This window comes from Panthera leo, chromosome C1 (assembly GCF_018350215.1).
Source record: "Panthera leo isolate Ple1 chromosome C1, P.leo_Ple1_pat1.1, whole genome shotgun sequence".
Lineage (NCBI taxonomy): Eukaryota > Metazoa > Chordata > Mammalia > Carnivora > Felidae > Panthera > Panthera leo.
In genome coordinates, this window is record NC_056686.1 from 26,562,380 (window position 1) to 26,587,926 (window position 25,547).

Genomic DNA, 25,547 nt, shown 5'->3' on the forward strand with positions numbered 1-25,547 from the left:
TTTGGAGGACAGTGGCTTTCAGGAGCAATGGAGGCAACAAGGCAGCTATTGATCACCCTTGGTGGAAGCATTTACCGCCTCAGGAGCATATGGAACTGCAGGGAGCTGGAGCGTGCATAAAGAAAACTGGTGCAGCCCACAGGAACCCCACGACTTGATCAGGCGCGCACACACACACACACACACACACACTACTCCCAGGGGTTCCCAGAAACAGCTAACAGAACTTTAGGGGAGGTCAAGAGGCCCAACAGTGGCAGCTAGGAACAGCTCAAGGGGCTGCTACTAAGACTCTAGCTTTATTCCTCTAGTGCGTATGGCCTGGACAACACAGATTACCATGAAACTCTTGCAGCCGCCGTACTTCGGGCCACTGGCCTGGTGGCATCGCAGCCCAGAGGGCAGATGGGCCACTGTGGCACTGCCACATGGTCATTAGAGAAAGCATCTTCCCATAGGGAGCCAACAACAGAGGGACTCCTCCCAGTATCCCCTCCAGAGCTGAATGCTAATTTTTCAGCTGGAAATTAAGGAAGCAGTGTTTCTGAGGCCACCTAATGCCAGAATAGTGGCTGCTGGTAACTCTACCATCTCAGGCATGTAATAGGTACCCCTGACTGGTTAAATGCTTGTGTGAGCCAAGTGAGGAGGAGTATTACATTTGCCAGAGGCCCCTGAGAGGCAATCTTCATGTTTATTTGTTTCTTTTTGAGCTCACATACTTGTACACCACAGGTCATAAGGAGGGATTAGGAAAATCCTGCTATCCCCTATAAAGGACAGTTGTTGGAGGCCTGCTCAGCACCTACCTGTTACCTCTCCCTACCAGCCCCTTCCTCCAACCACTCCTGTTGCCTCGGAACACCTAGGACAGGCACGGGTACAAGGAGAACTCACTTTAGATCTGATGGCTGCCCTGCTGACATCTCCGAGGGTAACCTCTGTGGCTGCCCAGACTCCTCCCCATTAGGAGGGCTCTAGTCGCAGTCCAGAAAGAGAGGGTGTGCAGGCAGACCGCACCAAGAAGGGCACTGTGCAGCCTCCTCTCCTCTTCTCCCCAAGGAAGCCTGAGATAGCCCCACCCAGACCTACCTCTTGTCCTCTTCCACCTGAACACCAATGGAGTGGAACTCTCTTCGACTCCTGTTCTCCGTGTCCGAATCCGAGATAGTCTCCACCTGGCGGCAGGGTAGCGGGAGTCAGTGGCCGGGGCTAGACAAGGGACACAAGCTCTCCCCAGGCAGAGGGGTGAGCAGAGGCTGAGCCCCAAGCCAGTGGGCAGATTCTGCAAAGACAATCTGACCCAACAAGAAAAGAGACCCAGGAGGTCAGAGGCATCGTACTGGCAACCAGTAGAGGCGATGGCTCCACGACAAGTGACAAGGGAGTGGGCCGGGACTGGTTGTAAGGGCCCTGTCGATGACCAGGCGCAGAGCAGACCAAGGAAAAGGTCAACCCATCCCCACCGGCCAGGGCCTGAGCTTGCTTCGGCGCCTCGTCCTGCCGTACCTGCACCCCAATGGACGGCCGCCACTTCCGCTGCCGCGCCAGGCTCCGCAGCTCCTCCCTGCCAGGAATGGTCTTGATGATGAGTGTAGGGGGCTTGGGGCTGGCCCGGGGTGGCACCGGAGCCAACTCCAGGGTGCGCGCGCCCATGGCCGGGCCGTCCAGCCCGTCCGCGGAGCTGCAGCGCCGGGCGGGGCCCTCGGCGGCCGTGAAGCTCTCGTGGGCGGAGTCGGTGCTGCTCTGGGCCGTGATGGAGATGCGGGGCGGGGCCTGGCTTCCCGGCGGGATGGGGGACGGGGCCTTTCTGAAGTTGAAGGCTGTGGCCGGAACGCAGAAACGCAGCGGGTGAGAAACTCGCGTCCCATCGGGTGTCTTGTGGCCCACCGCCCCACACCCACGCGGTGCCCGAGGAGGCAGCAGGCACGCGTCCTCGAAGCGCTGCTATGTACAGAGCCGAGGCTTGTTCTCCCCATCATGCGGCCCAGAGAGGCAAGCCAGCTGCCCAAGATCACACAGCACAGCTGTGACTGGGGCCAGCGCCAGAACCCAGGGCGCTCTCCAACCTAGGGCCGGGCGGGGGGTGGGGGCAGAGAGGGCACACTCACAGGAGCCGGGCCTCCCTGAGACAGAGGCAGGGGCAGCAAGGAGGGGCAGGCAGTCGTCGTCTTGAGAGCAGCCGGCCTGGATGGCCCGGAGGTAGCTGTGGCTCCGCATGCGGAAACAGCCGGGCAGGTCCAGGGCGTCCACTGCCTGGGACTCGAGTTCCCCAAACACAGACCCGCACACGGCCTCCAGCTGCTGGTTCAGCTCCTCACTGAGCTGGGGGCAGGGGGTAGGGACGATAGTTACAGGGGTGCTGGGATGAAAGCGGGTGTCTCTGAGGCGCATTGCCTTAGGAATATATCTGGATCTGCAGAGACTGCCTCTGTGTGATGCTGGGACGAAAAGAAACCCTCACTCTGTGCAAAGAAGGATTGAGGATCCTATGCCCTGTGCGGCTCTTCAGGCCTGCCTCCACTGTCTTGGGGTCTGTTCTTTACCCTACATACTTCTCCTTCCACCCCATCTATGCCTCTCCCGGACACCTGGGACCGCGTCATCTTTCTCTCCACCTACAGCCAGCCCCTCACATTTCTCTCACCTAACCCAGAGGGAGAGGACCAGGGACATCCACCCTCCTGCCCAGTATGGAGGTGGGGAACTGCAGGGAAGGCAGTGCGCGCCTTTTATCTTATTATTTATGATCCATTACATTACAAAACTGATTGCACCCTATAGAGATATATATACCATGGGGCAGGGCAGAAATTAATGGGTAAGTGATGGAGCAAAAGTTTTTGTTTTGATATTTTGTGGTACAGAATCCATGGTGGTTTAAAAAAAATTAAAGCAACTAAGAAAAAAAGCAAAACAAAAATTCTGTTCATGGAACCGTGTCCCCTAGCACTGCACTAAGACTAAATGTACCGCAGAGATTGCAGCATCGTTTGTATTATATGAGAAAACTGGCACAAAGGAAAAATAAAGGTAGGTGGTCCAGGGATAAGTTCTACACCCAGAGCACAGGATGAGTACAAGTTTGACCCTGAGCTTCAGAGCAGCCGAAGCATCAAGGAGTATAGCTTGCAGGTTGCCTGCAGCACAGGCTACAGAGCCAGACCCGCCTGGACTCAGATGTTGGCTCTGCACCTTCCTAGCACTAACTACTTAAAGCTTTGGGGCCTCAGTTTGATCACCTGCCCAATGAGAATGATAATGGTACCATCTTCATGGGGATATTTAGGGGACTCAAAGAAAAACATGTGGGGCATTTGGTGCAGGTACTGGTACATCCTAAGCCTTCAGTGGATGACATGTGAAGGTCTCAGAACCTACCTGGAAACAAGCCACTGCTCTTGAGAACCACAACTATTCCCTGTTATTGAGCCCAAGAGAAATCCCCCCATGAGTGATTACGTAGAGACCATTGGAGGAAGTCATGGATAAGGTCCTCGGTAGCATCCACATGGTAAATATGACACCAAGTGTCCCATGGCTGCATCTTGTGACATCTCCCAGGAGATTCATGACGTCATATTTATGTGCAATCAACAGATAAAGTAGTGGCTTGGCTCACGTGTAAAATGCAACTTGACATTTCCATAACTCCACCTCCAAAGCATAACATGACATCACTAAATTCTACCTCAAATTGAGCAGAAATTTCCATCCAATTCTACTGATCTTAATTTGCCCAAACTAAGGCTCAGAGAGAGCCGATGAACTGTCCAAAGATGCCCAGCTTGTAAGTGATTTACCAAAGTTAAATGCCAGGTTTCCTGGCTCTTTTCCCAGGCTGACTGAGCATCAGAATCTCCTGAGGACCTTGTTAAACCTACCTTAACTCAAGCTCCACTCCAAGGATCTGAACCCAAGGCTCTCTAACCATATGCCTCTCTTTGCTTTGGCTGCTTCAAAGCTCAGGGACAAAATTTTGTGAAAATTTGGATTCAGTGGTTCCAGTGTGGGCCCAGTAATCAAAAAGGAGTGTCTGGACTTCTTTCTGCGGCTTGTTCTAAAGTAACTTCATTAAAAATAATAATAATAAAATAAAATAAAGTAATTTCATTACAAGTGTACAGAAATCACAGGTCATGGAAAAATCAATCCAAGATCCTGTAGAAGTTAAGTTCTGCCATGTTTGGCACAGGCCACACTTCTGTGGCAGCTGTGGTTTTCATCATGACTTCTGCAAGTTTCCTATCTCTGGACCTCTGGGGTACCAAGGACCAGTTTTATTTCCTAAAGCTCAGAAGCTGATCTAACTCCTGCTATTTCTAGGCCAGGCTCAAGATACTCCCCAACTAGAACCAATCCAGCTCAGAGAGTCCCTTCTGGGGCATAGGAGAGTTGATCTAACTCCAGTAGAGAGCATTCTGGATACCACAGATGGAAGGAATCTCATTTTGCAGCTCATCTCTGTATCTCCAAGCCTCTTCTGTGTGTAAAGTTCTAGACATAATATCTGGCATATAGCAGAGGGTCTTAAATCACAATGACAGTACCTTTCAGAGGCCTCTCCTTCCCAGAGTCTCTGAAGCTCTTGAAATCCCAACCATATGCTATTCCTATGACCAATTCTATCCAAGGCAGACAGAGGGAAGGTGAGAAACTCCCTGGGGACACACTTTCTATCTCTACTGGCCAAGAGGAGCTTCTGAAGTGTTCCCACAAGGGACCAGGACCTAAGGGAAACACAGAATTGTATAGACTCCCAGAGGAATATTGCACCGGTGTTGATCTTTACTGTATTAGAATTATAAAATTGTAACATTGTGCTGTGAATTCTCCTATTATCCCTGCACTGTCTTCCACCCTGTTTCCCCCAGCCCCCACTTTCAGTAGAGTCAAAGTCAAAGAATCCTCTTAGAAAATAGGAACCTTAGCCTTTTTCCAAATCAGACTCAGAATCGGTAAATATTTCCCAGGGTGTGGGATATTTAGCAGAAAACGCTTTGCTTGGGTCTAACTGAAATTGTCCGTGCTGGAGTTGGCAGGTTCATCTGGGGGCTACGCAACATCCTCCATAGTTTACCTGTGTCATTTAGTTTAGCTAACCTTGGAAAACACTCCCATTTCAAAACACTCTAAAACACTGGATAAAATATAAGAAATGTTTTATATGCATAGCTGAGCTCACAAGAAAGCACGATGTGTCCCCAGGGGACAAAAGCAAAGAGGAGACTAGAAAATCAGAATATTAACTGTGTGAGTCAGGGCTGCAAACAGCCCAGGGGCGGTGGAAGGTGGGGGTGCAGGTTGCTGGTCTCAGGGACTAACGGGTTTAGGTATTAACACTCACTTGGGTGTAGGAGTAAGGCGCTGGGCCCACATGAAACACAGCATTGGAAATGAGAACCTCCATAAAGGTAGGAAAGGGGAAACCTTTCATGAAAAGTAGACTAAAAAAAAATTAATTATCAGCACAGGATGATAATAGGAAGCTAGTCTGTAATCTAGGCACTGGAGGGAGGGAGAAGTAGGCCAATGTTCTAAGATTTTTGTAGCCACAAGCTGGTCTTCACATAGATACAGGATTCCGTCTGCATAGGCCTGGGTGACCCAGACACCTCCCTGCAAATTAAAAATTAACATAAAATGGTCCCAGACCAAGAATAGTCTAACAGAAGTGATTGCAAAGTATTTTCTGAGGAACAAATTTCTAACCCAGGCTGTTCAGGATTGTCACAGATAAAGTTCCACTGAAGATGAGTTCATACCAGACCATGTGGTACACTACCCACGACACAGCCCCTAATGATGTCCACCTCCTAGCATTAACACCCTTGTATAGTTCCCTCCTCTTGAGTATGGCCTATACTTATTGTAATACATAGAACATGGCAGATACAATGGAATGTCACTTCTGAGATTAGATTACAAAGAGACTGTGGCTTCCATCTCGGGCACTCTCTCTCAGTGTCTTTGCTCTGGGAGAAGCAAGCTGTTATGTTCTGAGTAGCCCTATGGTGAGTCCAACATGTCAAGAAACTGATGACTCTGGCCAATAGCCAGTGAGCATCACATGGCAACAGCCATATGAGTGAGTAAGGAAGTAGATATTCCTCCAGTCAAGCCGTGACATGACTACAGCCCTGACCAACATCTTAGTGAAGCCATGTGAGTCACCTGATCCAGAGGGTACCCAGCTAAGCTGCACTGAGATTCCTGACCCACAGAAATGGTGAGATAATAAATATTTGTTGATTTAAGACTCTATGTTTGAGGATAATACGTCACACAGCAGTAGATAACTAAAACAAACTGTGACATAAACAACTAAGCTTTTATTGAGCTAAGCCATTGAGAATTCAAGCTTCATCTGTCACAGCAGCTCGTGTTACCTTAGCTAAAACAGATTAGCTTTTAAACTATGTTTAAAACTTCTAAAACTTAAAAGATAAAACTGAAAATATAAGAAGAGAACATAAACTTTGAAAAGAAGACTAGAAATATTTAAAAGAAACCAAACCAGCTTTCCAGAACTGAAAAAGTCAGTCAAATAAAAACATAATTAATGAGTTAAATCGTAGATGAGACACAACTGAAAAGAAAATTAGTGAATCAGAAGATACATCTAAGGAACTTAGGCAGCATAAAGAGGCAAAGAGATGGAAAATATGAACGAGAGGTTAAGATGCATGGAGGAAAGAATAGGATCTTGCAGTTCGTGGATTCAAGCCCCATGTCAGGCTCTGTGCTCACAGCTCAGAGCCAGGAGCCTGTTTTGGATTCTATGTCTCCCTCTCTCTCTGCCCCTTCCCCACTTGAGCTGTGCCTCTCTCTCAAAAAAATAAAATAAAATAAATAAACATTTTTTTAATCTTAAAACAAAACAAATAATAGGAGCTCCAGATGAGGGAATAGAGAGAATGTAGAAGAGGCAATATTTGGAGATAATTATACTGATGGAGAATTTTCCACACTTCTAACTTCAAGCATGACAGAGTGACAAGCTGGACAAAACTGTCAAAAATAACTATTTCCTCACTCTGAAAATCAGTCAAAGGTATACAAGAAAGAAACATATACATGAAAATTACTGAAGAGCATGAGTCCGTGGTGGCCTTGCCTGGGGCTGCTCCCATTACTCAAGTTCCCAGCTCTATCAGTTGCAATAGTTCAATCAGGGTGAGGCAGGCTGTGAAAACCAGCTGCTTCATTGCCACTGACACTTAATTTGGGCTCACTTAATTTGGAACATTGTCAGGTATAGTATCAAGAATGGGGGGGGGGGGGTGGAATAGAGCAGGAATAGCCAGCAGCACTGCTAAGCTGAGATTTCAATGCTGTTTGGGACAAGCAATGGACTAAGAGATGAGGCAGAGATTTAACAGAGAAGTTTCAGGGGATGAAACAGCTAGAGAAGGTTTGATGAGCTCTCCACATATCTTGAGTTAAGTAGGGGTGAGTGCATACACAGCAGAGACCAGAGACGTCTTGAGCTGCCCACACCTCTCTGGCCAATGGGACTTGTGCACATGTGAGGAGATAACACAAGAGAGACTGGCAAAAAGTAAAATTCAGGGTAGGCTTAAAAAGAGCCTGAAGTTTGTACTCCCAGGTCCACACACACAACCATAAGCAGAGAGAAGCCTTTCTGGCTTAAGGTTTTTGAGCACAATCTCTGACCAATCTCTGGCTGAACACTAAGCTATACAGACACAGGACAACTCCTAGGAAGGCAGGCTTAAAAATAAAAACAAGAAAGAAAAGAAATTTAGTGAATACATCAGAGGCCACGTTTAGCATGGAAGACAGATTTCACAGATTTAGTCCAGGGATTAACAAACACATAATAAACAAAGCAATAACAATCAAGGGGTAAAGTAAGAATCCAGAGTTGCTACAATACGCTATCTAAAATGTTCAGAATATAACAAAAAAATTATGAGACATGCAAATAAACAAGAAAATATGAATGTTCCCAAATGTTTGATTTACAGACAAAAACTACAAAGCAGCTATTACAAATATGTTAAAAGAAGTAAAGTAAATCATGTTGAAAGATTTAAAAGAAAGCACAATAACTTCATGAATAAAAAATCACAACAAAAAGATAGAAAAAAAAAATTTTTTAAAGAACCAAATAGATGTTCTGGAGCTGAAAAGTACAATAACTGAAGTGAAAAACTCACTAGAACGGCTCAGCATATGAAATAATCAGTAAACTTAATCAGTATAAATTATCCTATCTGAAGAATGGAGAGAAAAAAATAATAAAAATAAACAGAACTTCAGAGACCTACAGGACAATAACAAGTAAAGCAGTATACATGTAATGGGAATTCCAAAAGAAGAAGAGAGAAAGGGGAAGAAAAAGGAACAAAGAAATAACAGCTCAAAACTTTCCAAATGTTATGAAAAAAAATATTATTCCACAGATTAAAGAAGCTCAGTAAATTCAAAGTAGGTTAAACACAAAGGGATCCATAGCCAGATACATTACAGTCAAAATGTTGAAAGCCAAAAACCAAGAGAAAATCTTAATAGCACAAGGGAAAAACAATTCATCACATACAAGAAAACAACAATATGATTAACAACGGGCTTTTCATCAGAAACAATGAGCACTAAAGGCAGTGGAATGGTATATTCAAAATGTTGAAATTAAAAACTGTCAGCCACTGGGGCCCCTGGGTGGCTCAGTCGGTTAGGCGTCCGACTTCGGCTCAGGTCATGATCTCACGGTTCGTGAGTTCAAGCTCCGCGTCGGGCTCTGTGCTAACAGCTCGGAGCCTGGAGCCTGTTTCGGATTCTGTGTCTCCCCCTCTCTCTGCCCCTCCCATGCTCATGCTCTGTCCCTCAATAATAAATAAATGTTAAAAAATATTTAAAAAATAAAATAAAATAAAAACTGTCAGCCAGGAATTCTATATTCAGCAAAATTATTCTTCAAAAATGGAGTAAAATTAAAGATGTTTCCAAATACATATAGACTGAAGAATTTGTTGCAGACCTATCTTACAAGAAACAATGGAAGTTGTTCAGGCTAAAGGGAAGTGATACCTCATGGTAACTCAAATCCACAGGAAGAGATGAAGGGGACCAGAAATGGCAAATATAAAAAACTCTATAGATATGTTTTTCTCATTTTTTCTCCTAACTTCTTTAAAAGGTGCAAAATTTCACAAAGCTATTATTTATAATACCAACATTCCTTTATAATAACTGTTAGTTTATAGCATATGCATAGGAAAGGTACATGACAATAACAGCACAAAGAGAGGAGAGAAAAAAGAGACACGTTGGAGCAGAATTACCAGAATTAATTTTTTTTACCAGAATTAATTAGATTTTAATCAGTTATGATACACTTTGTAATTCCTTAAGCAACTCTAATAACTCAAATAATATAGTAAAAGGGAGTTAATAACAAAGAAATTAAAATGGTTCACTAAAACATTCATTTAATACAAGAGAAGACAGTAAAGAAAGAACAGAGGAGCAAAAATGACATATGACACAATCCAACCATATCAATAATCACATTAAATGTGAATGAACAAGAAAGCCTCATTCGAAAGGTGGTAATTGTTAGATTGGATTTTTTTTTTTTTTGAAGCACAAGTAGGTTGAAAGTAAAAGGATGAAAAAAGATGTACCAACAAACAGTAACCATGAGAGAATTTTCCAGATTTGATGAATGACATTAATCTTCAGATTCAGGGAGCACACACACATACCACAATGAAACTGCAGAACACCAAAATCAAAGAGAAGATCTCAACAGCAATCAGAAAGAAATGAAAAACTATGCACAAAGACAATTAGATTGATTGCAGACTTCCCAACAGCAACAAGAAGAGACAGATGACAAAAGAATACATTCAAAACACTGAGAGAAAATAAATGTTGACCTAAGATTCCATAATAAGCTAATTTATGTTAAATAACGAGGGCAGACTACATCTTTTGTTTAAGGCAGAGTTTTATACTAACAGACATTCACTGAAAAAATTACTAAAGAAGATTTATTTTTTATTTTTTTAAACGTAATTTGTTGTAACTAAAGAATATTTAAAAGGAAGGAATGAAACGTAAGAAGTTATGGGGGGAGGGGTTAAAGATATGAGTCTATATAATCAAGTACTAACAGCATAAAATTTGGGCACCTGGGTGGCTCAGTCGGTTAAGCCTCCAACTTCAGCTCAGGTCATGATTTCACAGTTCAAGAGTTCAAGCCCTGTGTCAGGCTCTGTGCTGACAGCTCCGAGCCTGGAGCCTACTTCAGATTCTTTGTCTCCCTCTCTCTCTGCCCCTCCTCCGTTCAATCTCTCTCTCTCTCTCTCAAAAATAAATAAAATGTTAAAAAAAATTTTTAATGTGACAATAATAAAGACTAATTTGGAGAGGTAAAAAGAACATGGAACAAAATACCAGGCAACATGTACAATAAGAAGGGAAGAGGTCATCAAAACTAAAGTATCCTAAGGAAAGAAGAAATTGTCAAATTTAGACCTTGCTAAGTCAAATATGCACATGAAAATTATAAGAGTGACCACAAAGAATGAAAATAGAAAATAGAACTGCCAAACCAGTGTGGGATTTGGTAGTAAGAAAAATGAAGAAGAAAACTAATCCAAAAGAAGGTAGGAAAGGAGTAGAAAAGCATCACTCAAAAGGCAGGAGAAATAGAAGGCACACAATGAAACAGCAGTAATACTGTTGTATTGATACAGGTGTATCAGTAACCACAATAAATGTAAATGTACCAAACCCTCGAGCCATTGTCAGTATAGATATAAACTAAATTCCTTAAACTATTTACAAAAGACCTACCTAAAACATAAGGAGACAAAAAGCTGGAGCACACCTGTGGTGTCAGAAGGGTAGCAAGAGGACCACTGTGGCTGCAGCGGGTGACAGGCGGAGAAGCATTAGGAGCGGGATTCGCAGGTAGCAAGGGACAGATCGTGCAGGGCCTTGTAAGTCCTCTGAGTAAGGTGAGGGTTTTGAGTGAACGTAATTCTATTTTGAAATGATCACTCTGGGATGTACTGAGAGAGAATGAAGTGGGGCAGGGGCACGTGCAGGAGACCATTCAGGAGGCAGTGTCAAAGCCCAGACAAAGGCCATGGTGACTTAGGCTGGAGTGGTGGCATCGGAGGTGAGAAGTGCTTTGGTCCTGGATATACTTGAAGATGGGACCAACACGGTTTGCCAAAGCTTGGATGGGGCACGTGAGACAGAGAAAGGAGTCAAGACTGACTTCAGGCTTTTAGATCAGAACTCCTAAAAGGATAAAGTTGTCATTACCTGAAGCAGAGACAACAGTGGACGGAGGAGTACGTTTGGGGAGGTAGGGGGAATGGGGTAAGGGTACTAGCAGTTTCGTTGTGGATATCTTAAATTTGAAATGTCTACTAAACATCCAAGTGAGATTTCAGTACACAGTTAGACACACATGCCCAGCAATTATGAGAGGATTGGGGCTGGAGATACACATTTGGAAGTCACCAGGCCCTCAATAATATTCAGAGCCAGGGTGCCTGGGTGGCTCAGTTGGTTAAGAATCTGACTTTGGCTCAGGTCAGGATCTCACGGTTTGTGGGTTTAAGCACCGCATCAGGCTCTGTGCTGACAGCTCAGAGCCTGGAGCCTGCTTTGGATTCTGTGTCTCCCTCTCTCTCTGCCCCTCCCCTGCTCTCTCTCTCTCTCTCTCTCTCTCTCTCTCTTTCAAAAACAAATAAACACTTTTAAAAATTTTAATAAAATAAAGTAATATTCAAAGCCATGAGCCTAAATGAGCTCACTTAAGGAGTGAGTGTAGAGAGAAGTCCAGAAACCAAGCCCTGAAAAAAATCCAGTGTTCAGATCCTGGCGAGTTGGAGAGGCACTGGTGGCAAGACCAAGCGTCAGCAGCCAGAGAGAATCTAGGAGAACCTAAAAGGTATGGTGTCCTCAAAGCCAACTGACTGAGGTGTTTCAGGAAGGCGAAAGTCCTCATCTGTGTTAGATGCTGCTGATGGGTCAAGTAAAATGAGGACTGAGCATTGAACTAGTGGGTTGAGCAACATAAGCTAGTCTGATGAGAAACAACAGCTGTGCCAATCAGATTCCCTGAGTCAGGAAATGTAACAAAGACCTCAGCAGCAAACAATAGGAGCCAATGTGGACATTCTTCTGCACTGCTTTTTTGCATTGCTCTTTTTTCCCTGGCAAACAGTAAAAATAGCTAACCTTTACTGAGTGCTGGCTATGTGCCACGAGCACTATTACGATGCCTATTTTTAAATAGAGAAAGTGGGGCTCAAAAAAGTCAAGTAATTTGCCCCAGGTCACTCGGCTGGTAAGGAGCTGAGCTAGAATTCCAATTCATGCCATACATGTAATTACTAAACTGCACCGCCTCTGCTTAGCTAAGGGAAAAGTCTACACTTAGGGATGGAACTCACATTTATAAAGTACCACTTTGGAGCCAGGTACCTTGTGTTTGCATACATTTTCTCACGGAACTCTCACAAAGCCCCTGAGATAAATATCACTACTACTGTCATTTTAAAGGTGAGAAAACAGAGGCGTTGCCGTGTCTTCCAATGGTTGGAGTGGCGGGGAGAGAACTCAAGCACAGGCCATCTCTCAGACCGCAGCTCTGCCTATCCCTGTACCATCTGCACAATCAAGCCTGCCTTTTGCATGGGGCGAACTGGGAGTAATCAGGCCATGACAGGACTGGAAAACCTCAGAAAACTGATGTTGCCCCTGCAAACTCATCAGAGGCCCCTCGGTGGTTTTGAAGGATGTGACTGAGACCCCCAGGCTGAGTCAGATCCAGGAGTCCCAAGGCCTCCCAGCTCCCCCAGAACCAGACCTGGGCTCTCTCCATGGGCAGACCTCTGATTTGCAGGCATACGCTGAGTATGGGACTGACCCCACCCCCCTTCCTTCCCACCCTTTCCTTCAGGTGTGCTGGACCATCCCTACCTGTCCGGTGGTGAGGGAACGGCTGTAGCCAGGGATGGAGCTCCGGGGATGGATCCGGGGTGGGACACAGCAGCTGGGAAAGGTCAAAATTCCAGATTCAGAATGGGGGTCTGCTAGAAGGGGGAATAATAGCACTGGGGCCTCTGAGCAGGTTCTATACCTCAGAAACCCCCAGACAGGCATCCTCCCAGGAGACTCCTGGGCAAAGAGACTCTCCTAAAGAGGCACTCAGAGAGGCACTATCTCACCAGGGACCCCCTCTTTCTGTGGGGCAAAGCGAGACTCCCCCATTTGAATCCTAGGCAGGGAACCCCTCTGGTGCACACCTCCTGCAGGGACCCAGCATCAGCTTCCCACTCTCCGCCCCCAGCCCTCCCGGTCCTTACTTGATCCTGGCCTGGTCCACGCTGGAGGAGCGGCGGGAGGTGAAGCGCCGGGCGACTGCTTTGGGGGACGTCTTGGGGCTGCCTTCTGAGTCTCCACTCTCCTCATCCCCCATGGCTTTGATGTAGCTGCCGCTCCGCATCCTGCGGCAGGGGATCTCCCCATCCTTGCCCCCAGTGGGGTAACCCCCCCAGTCATCTTGCGGCACCTGCAGGGACAGGGGCTTCTGTCTCTCAGACACGTCCCTATGAAATCTAGAAGCCAGAACCCTCTATCCCCACTGCCGGGGCGCTCTGCTAGCTGGAGCAGGCCATGCTCAGGGGCATGCAGAAGCGGAGCTGGAAGTAAGGTTTCAGGCTGTCCCCTCCCTTACAGGAGATGCCTCATCATCCTCCATGGACCTTTTACTACTTAACTGAGGGCCACCTATGGAGTCTTGGAGGTGATATGCCAAGTGCCAAGAGGTTGAAGATCGGAGGCCAAAGTGACCTGTGTTGACCCACCCCCCGCAGTGAAGTATCACCTGCCCTCACCTTTCACCCCTCCTGCTCCTTCCTTCTCTTAACCTGCTGACATCCTAAATCCTCCAACTCTCCCTCCTTCCCTCTCTGAGGAGTCACAGAGGGCTCTAAGCAGGGAAGTGCCATCAAATTTGGTTCAGAAAGAGCACTCTGACAGTCCAAAGGGGGGATGCACTGTGTAGCGCTGGGAGAAGGGCAGGGGATCGAGTGGCAGGAGGGAGACCAATTAAAAGGCTTATGCTGTTAGCCAGGCAAGAGATGATGAGCCTAAATTAAGACCATGACAATGAGGGGGACGAGGAGATGGAAATGAGGTGTTAAGGAGCATCAGTGAGCCTGATTAGATGTAGGGGGTGAGGGGGTGGTGGGGGGTGCGCTGGGAGGAGTCACAGATGACTGGGAGGCTGCTGGCTGAGGACCTGGGGGATGGTGCTGTTGTTCACTGAGCCACAGAATCCCAGAGAAGCAGGTTTGGGGAAGAGGTGATAGGTCAGGGTTGAGCATCTTAAGTCTGGCAGAGAACTGCTGAGCAGGTGGTTGGATGTTCAGTTCTGGAGTTCACTGGAGAAATCTGGGTTGGAGGCAGACACGTGGGAGTCATGGGCGGCAGCTGAATCCATAAGGGTGAATGAAACAGCCCAGGGGAAAGAAGAAAGAGAGCTGGGGAGGGATTCACTGACATTTAAAAAGGGGACTGCAAAGAAAGGAAGAAAAGCCTATGAAGTCACCTGAGAAGGAGTGGGCAGAGGGGTAGGAGGGAAGTCAGGAGAATGCCATGTCATGGAAACGGGAGACATTTCCAGAATAAAAGGAGTTGATAATGTCAAATGCCACAGTGCATTCAGAGGTTAGTAATTCGGGCTCAGGAGTTAAAATCCATGTTCAAAATCTCGCCCCATCACTTGCTAGGCAAACTTGGGCAAAACTGATTACTCTCTCAGTTTCCTCATCTATGAATCAGTAATGACAATTATGCCTACATCCCAGGGTTGGTGGGAAGGATAAATAAGTCAATATGACATGCCCAGCACATAGTAAGTCCTCAGTAAATGTTAGCTATTATTATTATAAGCCTTGAAAAGTGCCTTTCAAGGAGAGCTCTCAAGAGACTACTGGGGACCAATGCCAGAACATTTTAGAGGACAGGGAATGTGGATGTCAGACTGTAATAAAGGGAGAATGAAAGGAAGTGAAGGTGTAGAACCTATGCTTTAAGAACTTGGGTATGAAGAGAAGACAGTAGACAGAAGGGGGTATGGAGTTAAAGATTTTGTAGGATGAGAGACTTGGGCATGTTTTCAGAATAAGAGAAAGAGCCAGTAAAGACAAAGCTAGCCTTTAAATGTAGGATGGAGAAGGGGCAGTCAATTCAGGGATAGAGGGGATCCTGGGGAGATGGGCTCAAACCCTGCTAGAGGGATCAGTCTGGGTGAGTGGTCTTGGCTTTTTCTCTGAGCCAAGAAGGAAGGCAATGGGGGTGGCTAGGGATCTAGACGAATCCGTAGGTGGCTGACAGGAAGGTGAGGGAACCTGTGATGGTTGGCCTACACTAGGAAGAATGACGTATAAATAGAGGCGTGGGGGAGAGGGCTGGGGCAGGCAAGGAAGATTTCGAACACCTGTTGTAAGAAACAGGTTGAATGGGGTGAGGATGGAGACTAAGAAGGTCAATATTCAGGGACAGCATAGGGTTCAGGGGAGGGACAGAGACTCTGGGGGTGAGGCTAGGTGAAGGGACAGAGATAAATACAAGAACAGAGACCCAGGGATGGAATGGGTTTCCAGGATGGAAGTAACCCACCAGGAGGAGCAGGGCTCAGTGAAGATGCCGGAACTCAATCAGAAGAGGGTAACGCAGGGAGGAACATAAAGGAACAAGGGCTCTGAGGACAAAGAGGGGTTCAAAAGAGGGTTGAGGGAGAGCTGAGGTCCAGTGGGAGGAATAGGGTCCCAACAAAAGGGTTAAGGATCCAACAAAGACACCTGGTCTGATGGGGCCAGCTTCCCTTGCTTTTGTGCAAGGTCCCTGCAATCTGTTAGTTCTCCCCCAAACAGGCTCTGACTTTGCAATCCTCAGATGTCTTAGAACCCCAGGCCCCAAGGAATCATTCCCGTCTCTGCACTCTACAGAGAGGAGCCACAAGCAAGCAGAGAGAGACAGGCCAGCAGATGGGATAGCCAGGGCACTCTCTGCCACACTGCAGGGCTCCCACTCCACAGCCACTGCAGCTCCTCGCTCCTCTGCAGGACACTGTGAGGTGCATGTTAAAAAGGAAGCCCCCAGAGAGGTCAGGGCAGCCCTGGAGAAGCAGCAGGAGGCAGCGGAGTGGCAGTGAAGCTCCAGGGACAGCCAGGGTTCAGTTATAGCAGAAGAAGGGCTGGTGTTCCCTCCTTGGCCCTTTCTGTTGGACCCTTCAAATCCCAACTTAGAGGACCTCTCTACCCAGGAAAGGGGCAATTCAAGGACAACCCAGAAGTCCTGAATCTGAGAAGTTTCTAACCTTCCCTACTGTCTACCCCTCCTTCTTGCTTTCCCTTGAGCTCTTGTAAGTTCTCCACCCAGAAGAGCCCTAACGTGTGAAGAACTTACCAGCAAGGCCAGGGACACCCAAAAGACACATGCAAGGTCAATTCTCTGTACCTTTGAACAAGCTGTAGCCTCTTCCTGGAAGACCCTTAATCCTCTTCTGCATTCAACCAACTCCAGCTCCACCAGGATTCAGCTCAGGGGCCATCCTCCCCCGAAGCTGCTCTGAGCAGTCCCCTGGCCACCACCACCCCAGGTGGGTGAGGTGCCCCCTCTGTGCCCCCACGGTGCCTGGGGCTCTGTGCTATCACAGCCTCATCACTCTATTCTACCTGCTTCCTTGTCAATCCCACCTCGACCCTGTGGGCTCCTCACAAGCAGCGTCTGTGTCTTCCTCTTTATATCCACAGCACCCAGGAAAGCTCACTGAATGAATGACTGTGGATTAAACACGTGGAATGTGGGTTTGGGGGATAACTCTAAGTCTGCTGGACTTCCAGACCTTGTAATGACTTTTCCTCCTAAACCCATGGGAGGCCTCAAGAAAGTAAGCCCAGGGTGGGGTGGGGTGGGGGGGTTGGCTGGCTGGCTCAGTAGGAAAAACATGTGACTCTTGATCTCGGGGTCATGAGTTCGAGCCCCATGTTGGGCATAGAGATTATAAAATAAATGAAATTTAAAAAAAAAAAAGGAAACCAGGGGTATGAGGGGTATGGGAGAGGGTCCTGAGGCAGAGAAAAGGAAGGTTGAGAGAGAAGATGGTGAGAAGAACCTGATCCCACCTCAGTGAGAAGATGGAGAGGGGACAGTGTGGGATGGATAAGGGCTCCATAAGGAGGAGTCAGAACTCCTCGCCTCACCTGCAGAGACCACACAAGTGGTGAGACAGGATGGAGACAGCATGCCAACTATCATGGGCACAATCCACTCCCTAGAAGCCCTGCCCTGGTGTTGTATCTGGGCCTCAGACTTCAGTGTGTCCCCAGCCTAGGAAAACCCACAGGACAGGCTCCCAAGGCTCTTCCACAGCCTTGTGGTGTCCTACTGCAGGCACCCCAGAATGACAAACCCCAGCACAGGCACATTCTGGAAATAACTGACCTTCATATTCAAACAGTATCTGGACCACCCAGATCTGAGCAGAAAAGAGGTCTGGAGAAGGCCTGGGGGCAGGAGAACTGCTTTCCAACTGCTGACCTCTAATCTCAAGGGAAGCAACTGCCAGGGAGTACCACACTATCCTGTCCACTGCCTACCCTCAACCTCATTCTGCCTCCGAGCTCATGAGACAGAGGCCAGCACAGCTTGTCCAAACAGCAGGTCGAAGGGAAGTCTTCCTGGCAGTGACATATAATGTCAGAATAGAAGGGCCTCTTCGTTGTACAAATGGGGAAACCGAGATCCCAAAAGGGGCTCGAGGTGACACAGTGAGGCCAGGCAGAACCTCCCTGCCTCCAGGCCTCCATCATGGGGACAACTGACTCCCATCCAACCCCTTTGATAGCTCCCCGGGTGACAACCTCAATGAGGACTGAGGACCCTGTTCCCCACCCCCACCAAAGCCTCACCTGCAGATAGTGATAAGTCCTGGCTTTGGCCTTGGCCTCCGGACCCAGGAGTCCCTTGCCTGGCCCAGCCCCTGGGTATCCATCCCGGCCCTGGCTGACCATCATGGTGTGCCAGGCACTTCGCTTGACCGATTGTCCATCCAGTGACATGGACATGCCAGTGCAGGCGAGACAGCGGCCTTCCGACCCGCCCGAGCGCCCCTTGAAGCTCAAGTCCCGGTAGGACCCATCTGGAGCCTCCAGGCAGAAGGGACCACCAGGCTCCCCAGGGGGCCGCCCACCCGCTAGGAAGCCGCTATCGCTGTCCAAGTTGTCATCAGAGCTCCACCAGCCAGCGGCCTTGGACTGGTGCCGCCCGTCCCCCTTGCGGTCCTTGCTCTTGCTCCTCTTGCCGTGCCGGGACTGGTGGTGGTGGTGGTGGTGGTGGTGATGGTGGTGGTGGGAGGTGTGGGGGCCTCCAGAGCCCGGGCCGGGGTAGCTGTCTCCTCCGGAGCCACCTCTTCCCTCAGCCTTGGGCCCATTATAGTCCCGCTTCCCTGGGGCCTCCAAAGAGTGGGACTTGGCGAAGAGCTTCTGCACAGAGTGAACCAGGTGCCGGATACGGCTGGGGCTCTCGCTGCGGGCCTCCGGGGCAGTGCCAGACGCTGGCCCTGACCCGGGCCCGGCCCCTGCTGGACCTCGCTGGTATGGGAGTGTGTGGAAGCCATCTTGTTGAACTGGCAACTGCTTTTCAAACTGGTCCAGGAGTGTAGAAGGCAGGCGGGGGGCACCCTTGCCCTGAGGGTGGCCCACACAGTCTTCACAAGTGTCAAAGGGGCCCTGGCCGGGGTACATCCTGGGGAAGGTGCTGCTCCCCCCACCAACCCCGGCCCCCCCTGGCCCTCCCTCAGGGCCTACTGATGGCCCTTCACTCAGGCTCAGGGGCCCTTCAGGAGAAAGGTGTCCCAGGCCAGCTCTCGGGGCACAGAAGCGGGGCTCGGTGGAGAAGGCCTCCCCGGAGCCCAGCAGGTACGGGGCCCTGGCAGCTGGGCCCACGTCCATATGCTGCTGGTCGGCAAAGCGGGCTGGGCGGGGATGGCTACCGCGGTCGCCATGGTAACCCCTCATGGCCTCAGCAAGTGTTCTTCATAGTGTTGGGGGCCAGGCCCCAGGAACCTCCTGGGAAAATAAAGAGAAAAAGGATTTGGAATGAACAACAGGCCACTTCACCTAAAACTATCTATTATTAGGTATTCCAGTATCCCTTTAGGTAATGCATATCAATTTATTGTAATTAATTGTACTATCTTTCCACAAATGAGCTTCAAATTCCTTAAAACAGTCATACTAGACAAAGACACTCACAAGGGCACAAAATAATGCCATCATTCGTCAAATGCTGCAAATTTGATAAATACTTATTCACAAGATAAAATACCCTCAGCCAAATGAGTTTCTAAAAATCCTTAGGGTACCCAAAATAAAAGGATACCCAAACAGACTATATATATATATATATATATATATATATATATATATATATATATATATGAAACCAGTCATTAGGTGAACTAGCTTTCAACAAACTGGCTGTAGGCAAATTGATCCAGAGCCACACCTCTGCCCCAGCCCTACCCACACCCACTGCTTCCAGGAGCCAGGCCTCAGGGTCATGGCCTCTAGCAGCAGCAACCAAAGAGAACGCTGGACCTGCATCTACATACCCACCCCCTCCCCTTCTTTCCACACCCTGTTCCTTCCATCTGGCTGCAGGCTCATTCTCCTCCCTCCCACACCCCCCCACCCACCCACTCCAGGGCTGAGACAGGAAGGAATAACCTAAGATGACTGCCTCTTCTTCTTCTGGGTTCCAAGTGTTCCCCAGTGAAATTTCCCCTTTTGCCTTTCACTCCCATTGGCCACTCCCATTCCACTGTAGGGGAGTCACACAGGGAGGAGAAACCATAAAGAGGAAGAACGTTGGTTGTACAAGGCAGCATCTAAATCCTAAACTGGGATTGGAACTCAGGAGTTCCTCCTCCCAGGAACAGTAGGCTGGAAGGGCAGGGAGGTGGTGGAGAGAAAGCGTTGGAACCAGTGCCCCTGGCCCCCATCCCAGGCTTGCCAAGGCTACAGGACAGAGAGGTCAGCTCTCAGCAAGAACTGCCTCCAATCAGGACTCCAGAGCTGCCAGGACAGGAGCTACAGCAGGAGGGGGTGTCAGCAGGAGGGACAGGGACTGAGGAGCTGGCAGACGGCGCCCTCCCTCATCCTAGACCAGGCTCCTGGGCCATCTGCTGACTAGGAGGGGATGACAGCCTCAAAGACTCCAGACAGCAGCACCTCCGAGACCCATCCTCCATTCCTCCCCACCACCACCTCTCCATATCCACTGTTTCAGGTTGCATCCAGAATAACTCAAGTCATTCTGATTTCAGAACCTCAATCTACTCCTCATCTCCCAGACTCCTACAACTCACCATCCGGGGTTTCCCATCCTTGGTGTCAGGATCCCCACCACCAAACAGAACTCTAACTTCAGAAGGCTCAGGACCACTGGCTCCTGATGGAAAAGAAGAGTAGTGAGCAAAGGAAGAAAGAGATTCTCCCAGAGTCCTCAGAGGACCAGCCTCTGGCCTTGACAGTTTCCCTTCCCAACCCCCCCCCCCCCCCCAAACCAGGACTGATTAGATCCCCCATGATGCAGAGCCTTTGGACCCCCGGGAAATGAAGTTGGCTTCATTATGCAAATACATGCAAATGAGCTTACAGGTTGGACTACCTCCAACTGCAGGTGTCTGTGTGATCTGTCCATGGTGCTGAGCCACTGCTTTTTTTTTTTTTTTTTTTTTCCTCCATTGCCCTCAAATATAACTCCATTCCACAAATATTTGTTGAGCAGCTACCATAAGTAAGACTCTAAGTAAGAAGTGTGTAGAGGTGATTTAAGTGTGGTCTCTGTCATTGAGAGGCTTATAGTCTAACAAGGGACCAATCCCACATGACAGGGTTATTTTAGGTCGCTATATTTTTGCACAAGCTGTACCCTCCTCCTAGATCTCCTTCCATCTACTCCCTTCAACCCTTTCTCTTGGCTAACACTTATCCAGATGAAGCTTCACCGTCCCTTAAAGACTTTCTGTACTCTTATTCTGGGTTATATCTCTCTATTGGGCTTTCATAACACCCTGGGTTCCCCCATGAAAGAAACATAATACTGCATTGAAATTGTCTGTTTCAGTTTCTGTCCTCCTAACTAGAAAGTGGTCTTTTGCAGTGTAGGAACCATATCTATTTATCTCTGAATCTCCAACACCTCACTCAGGGCTTTGTCCAGAGCAGGTGCTTAATAAATTGTTCACCAAGTAGATGAATAAATGACTGGACTAGAAAGGGGTAGCAAAACATTATGCTAGTTCAGATGAAGACAGGAACAGATTTAATAGAGGGAGAGTGAGGAGGCTTCCCAGAGAACGATGTGTTTGGGATGGAGAACAAGATGGCTGTGTGTTCTGAAGACAAAGTGGTGGGGGAGAGAGAATTCCCAGAGGAGGAAACAGGAGGCACAAAGGCAGAAGAGGTGGGCAAATAAGGAATTCTTAGGGGTGGGCTGTGGGAGTTCCAGCAGACATTTAGGGTTTGGCAAATACTGGGATGAGGTGGGAGAGAGAGAGAGAGAGTCAGGAAGGAAGACAACTCTGAAGTTTGCAGCAGCCGTGACTGGAAGACTAATGATGCCATTATTAGACATAGGGATGTCAGGAAGAAGAGCTAGCTTTGCAGGCATGATTAATAGTAGTGGAAGAGACACAGTCAGACATCAGGAAGAACTTCCTGACCCTGAGGAATGTGAGACAATGGAGACAATGGTGGAGTCTCCTGGAAATCTTCCACAGAGGAGAGGGTGAGACATGCCCAGCCCCTGGCCCACCCTGTGGCCTGGACTGGAGAAGCTGTTGGTTACCTTTCCTGGAGAGAACCTGGGGTGACCTCACAGATATCAACTGCTTGGCTCTAGATAACAATTCTTCTCCACTGCCCTTCTCTGGGGAAGCAGAAGTGACTTCAGACCAAGAGGCCTCACAAGCAGTTGTTGGAAAAGCTCTTGGAAGCATCTCTTTGCTTTGGAAAGAAATTTTGATAGCCTGGTCCTTCATCCACATCATGATCCTCCTCCTCTTGCCCAGGCAGGACCCACGTTTGAGACTCACAGCACAAAAGTCCACTTTGGCAGAAGCTCAGACCATCTCATTTGCTTTGTTTGTGGTCACATCAAGGAGTGTCATGCTGAGCTTCCCAAGGGTAGATGTTCCCAAGCTCCCCCTACTCCTTGGCCCCGCCTCACACAGGTGCTGCTGCGAAGCCTCTGAACCTCCATCAAGATTATCAAACTTCAGTCCCTTTAGCATCAGTCCATGTTCTCCCAGCTCTAAGTCTCAGGGGAGATGGGCTTCTCTTCAGACAAACTACCCATGTCCTATAGGGTAGCACTGGGTAGTGGAAAAAGTACAAGCTCTCAGACCAGAAGGTGTGTGACACTAGACAAGTGACCAGATGATGCCCACTCATCTATCTCCCAGGATCTTAATATCAAATGATAAAATGTATATGAAACCATTTTATGAACTCTAAAAGATTACACAATGTAATCCCTCATGTGAAGCCTTTATTCTGAATTTGCAAAATCCCCAATGTCCAAATACTAAACTATGATCAAATGCAAACTGCTGGGGGAAGGAGATACCCAATTTATGGATTTCCTAAAGAAAAGACATCATTGATGTAGATTGGATTATACAGGCTTCCTCTTATATGGTATACTTTACCATCATATTCTCCTGCTGTCACCTTATATACTAATCCATAGAGAGGCAAAACAAGCAAGGAGGGGACTAATAATTCCATCTATCACCAAGACCTACGGATTTTGCTTCCTAAAAATAGATCTGCCCACTATTTCCATATCCACCAACAATGGTTGGCTGCCTAGCTAAAACTCACTCTCAACCTCCCTTCCACCTTCCCAGCACCTGTAACTAGAGGCTACAGGATTCACTTTTGGCTAATGATACATACATAAAACTCTGATGGTTTCTGGAAAATATTCTGCCTTTGTGATAAAAGGGGTGGAGCTTGCTAGTACCATCCTTCCTCCCTTTCTTCTAGGCTTGAATACAACCATGAAGCCTGGAGCTAAGGCGGGCTGTCTTGCTACCATGAGAGAAAGGCCTAGAGAATCCCAGAAATGCTAGTCCTGGAGTCATTGAGCCATGGAACCAACATAAGCCGTCTGCCTTCCTCTGGGCCTAAATGTGGTAAGAAATAAACTCTTCTTTATTTAAACCATCGTTGGCCAGGTTTTCTGTATTTGTAAGTAGAAAGCACCACTAACCAATCCAGCTAACTCAGAACACCATCTCTTGCCTGAGCATCTGAAAAATCTCCTAACTGGTCTCCCTGCTTCCTTTCCTACCCAGCTTCCAATCCAAATGGTCACTTGGAAACAGAAATCTGATATTGTCACTTTTCTGCTTAAACCTCTTTATTGGCTTATTGATGTTCTTAAGATAAAACACCATAACCTGTCCAACAAGGCCTGCAGGGTCCGGCCCTTCCTACGTTTCCAACACCCTCTCACAACATGCTCCCCCTTGCTTTCTCTGCTCCAACCAGGCCAGTCTTTTTGCAATCCCATGATCCCATCAGGGACCTGTTCCCCCTGTCCAGAAAGCTCTTCCCGCCCACCTCTGCCTTGTTAACTCCTACACACCCTTCAGATCTCAGCCCTGTTGTTACTTCCTCGGGGCAGCTTTCTCTGGCCTCCCCGACTAGGTCAGATCTCCCTGCTGTTTGCTCTCAAGGCATTAGGTACCCGTATAGCTCTTATATCATTACCATTTTCAATGTGTGTGATTTGGAGATTGTCTGTCTCTCCCACTACACTGTAAGCTCCATGTGAGTGTAGAAATTTCATCCATCTTATTCACCCCCCCCCACCCCTAGAATGATACTTGGCATATGGCAGGTGTTTGTTGAGTGAATGTGAGCATTTCACTTATGACATCTTATTTAATTTCCACAATTATTCCAAGGGATAGGTACTATCCTCCCCACTTCCATTTCACAGAAAAAGAAACTGAGGCTGGGAGAGGCTAACTGATCTGTCCTGGGTCACAGAGTTGGTGGTAAAACCCAAAGTCAAACTCAGTGTTGCCTCACCCCAACACCTTAGCTTTCCTCCCACCTGTGCTGTCAGCCCAGAGAAGACACCCTTATTAAAAGCCATTCTGAAGTAAACACAGTGATGAAAGTGAATTTGTCAAAAGAAGAAGAAAACAAACAAACAAAAACCTCACACGTACCCACACACTCCAGAGCAAACCAGAGTGTGGTATATGGTTTAGCCTTTTCCCCAAAGGTGAGTGCTGAGTTTGTTCCAAGTCCAAGGTCAGATAAGTACAGAGTAAAGGAAGCTCCCTGAAGCCCTATGGCAATTCTAGGTGCTGGTGGTATGTTCCCCATTTTACTGCATGAAGTCACCTCTCTACTATCCCAGGACACAGCTGCTCAGGTGATGAACCTCTGGGCCCAGGGAAACAGCCACTTTTGCAATTGCCTGTGCTAGCTCGGGAAGTGGAGAGTGGAGGAGTCTGGGAGGGTGCCGTGTATGACAAATTCTCTGATGCAGCTCGAATCTATCTGGGAATGGAAGAACTGGCACACATGCCGTCACCAAGAAATTACCCAATTTAGCACCAACTACACAATCCAGCAATTAGTTTCTTAAACCGGAACTTGCTGCGGGCCGCCAGGCTGGCGGGGTTGTTGTTACAAATCTCACTGGGAAACCAGCTGTGTAATTCGCCAGGAGGTTGTCACTGCCCCAAGCAATTACCTTCCAGAAAAAGAATGGAAAATGGAGGAAGGAAAAGGGCTGCAGAGGAAAGAGTCAGAGTGTTTTCTTTTTCTTTCCCCCAGGGCCCTGCCCAGCCAAATCAGTTGCTTTTCATTTTCTGAGACCCAGGCAACTCACAAACTCCCTGGATCAAAGCAGTTATGGGTGCAGACTCTGTTGTCAGACTTTCTGGGTTCAAGTCCCTTTCCACTTACTCACTTGCTGTGTGTCCTTGGGCAGGTCTTAGCCTCTCATCTGTAAAATGGCAATAATAATAGAACCATCAGAAAGGTAATAGTGATGTGATGGTTAACAAAGTGCAGTCTTTAAAGCCCTTGTACCGTACAGAATACTTAATAAAAGTAGCTCTCATTATCTGTCCTTTCAATTTTTTTTTAACTGCCTCTATTGGTTTACAGTGTGACCTTGGGTGGGTCACTTAATCTCTCCAGGACAACCATATAAGACCAAAGGTATTCTGCTGGGAAAAAAGCAGTTCTTAGTCAAGGCTGTCCACACCTGGGCACCAGGGAGCCAGACGTGTTTGGCAAAAGCCAATGTCTCAGAGGTAGACACAAAGCGATGCCTTGGGCAAAGCAAAGATAAAGATTTCAAAAATCAAATGTTAACTGATTCATGCCTCCCCCCACGAAGCTGTCTGGGAGAGCTACACGCTGGACACAATGGTCCAGATGGCAGCA

General features: G+C 47.8%; 1 protein-coding gene across 2 annotated transcripts in view; it reads right to left on the reverse strand.

Moving 5' to 3' along the window:
• The window catches only part of DLGAP3 (DLG associated protein 3), a 62,323-nt gene that overhangs the window by 20,587 nt on the left and 16,189 nt on the right, over positions 1-25,547 (reverse strand). Inside the window, exons 2-9 of one of the 2 annotated variants that reach the window (XM_042952983.1) lie at positions 25,066-25,101; positions 20,432-20,514; positions 17,973-19,130; positions 13,359-13,564; positions 12,973-13,045; positions 2,112-2,325; positions 1,510-1,823; positions 1,093-1,178 (exon numbers count right to left, since the gene is read on the reverse strand). In XM_042952983.1, the coding sequence (XP_042808917.1) occupies positions 1,093-1,178; positions 1,510-1,823; positions 2,112-2,325; positions 12,973-13,045; positions 13,359-13,564; positions 17,973-19,079 (2,000 nt within the window). In that variant the 5' untranslated portion in view covers positions 19,080-19,130; positions 20,432-20,514; positions 25,066-25,101. The remainder of the gene's footprint in view (positions 1-1,092; positions 1,179-1,509; positions 1,824-2,111; positions 2,326-12,972; positions 13,046-13,358; positions 13,565-17,972; positions 19,131-20,431; positions 20,515-25,065; positions 25,102-25,547) is intronic. The other variant, XM_042952984.1, reaches the window with a different exon arrangement.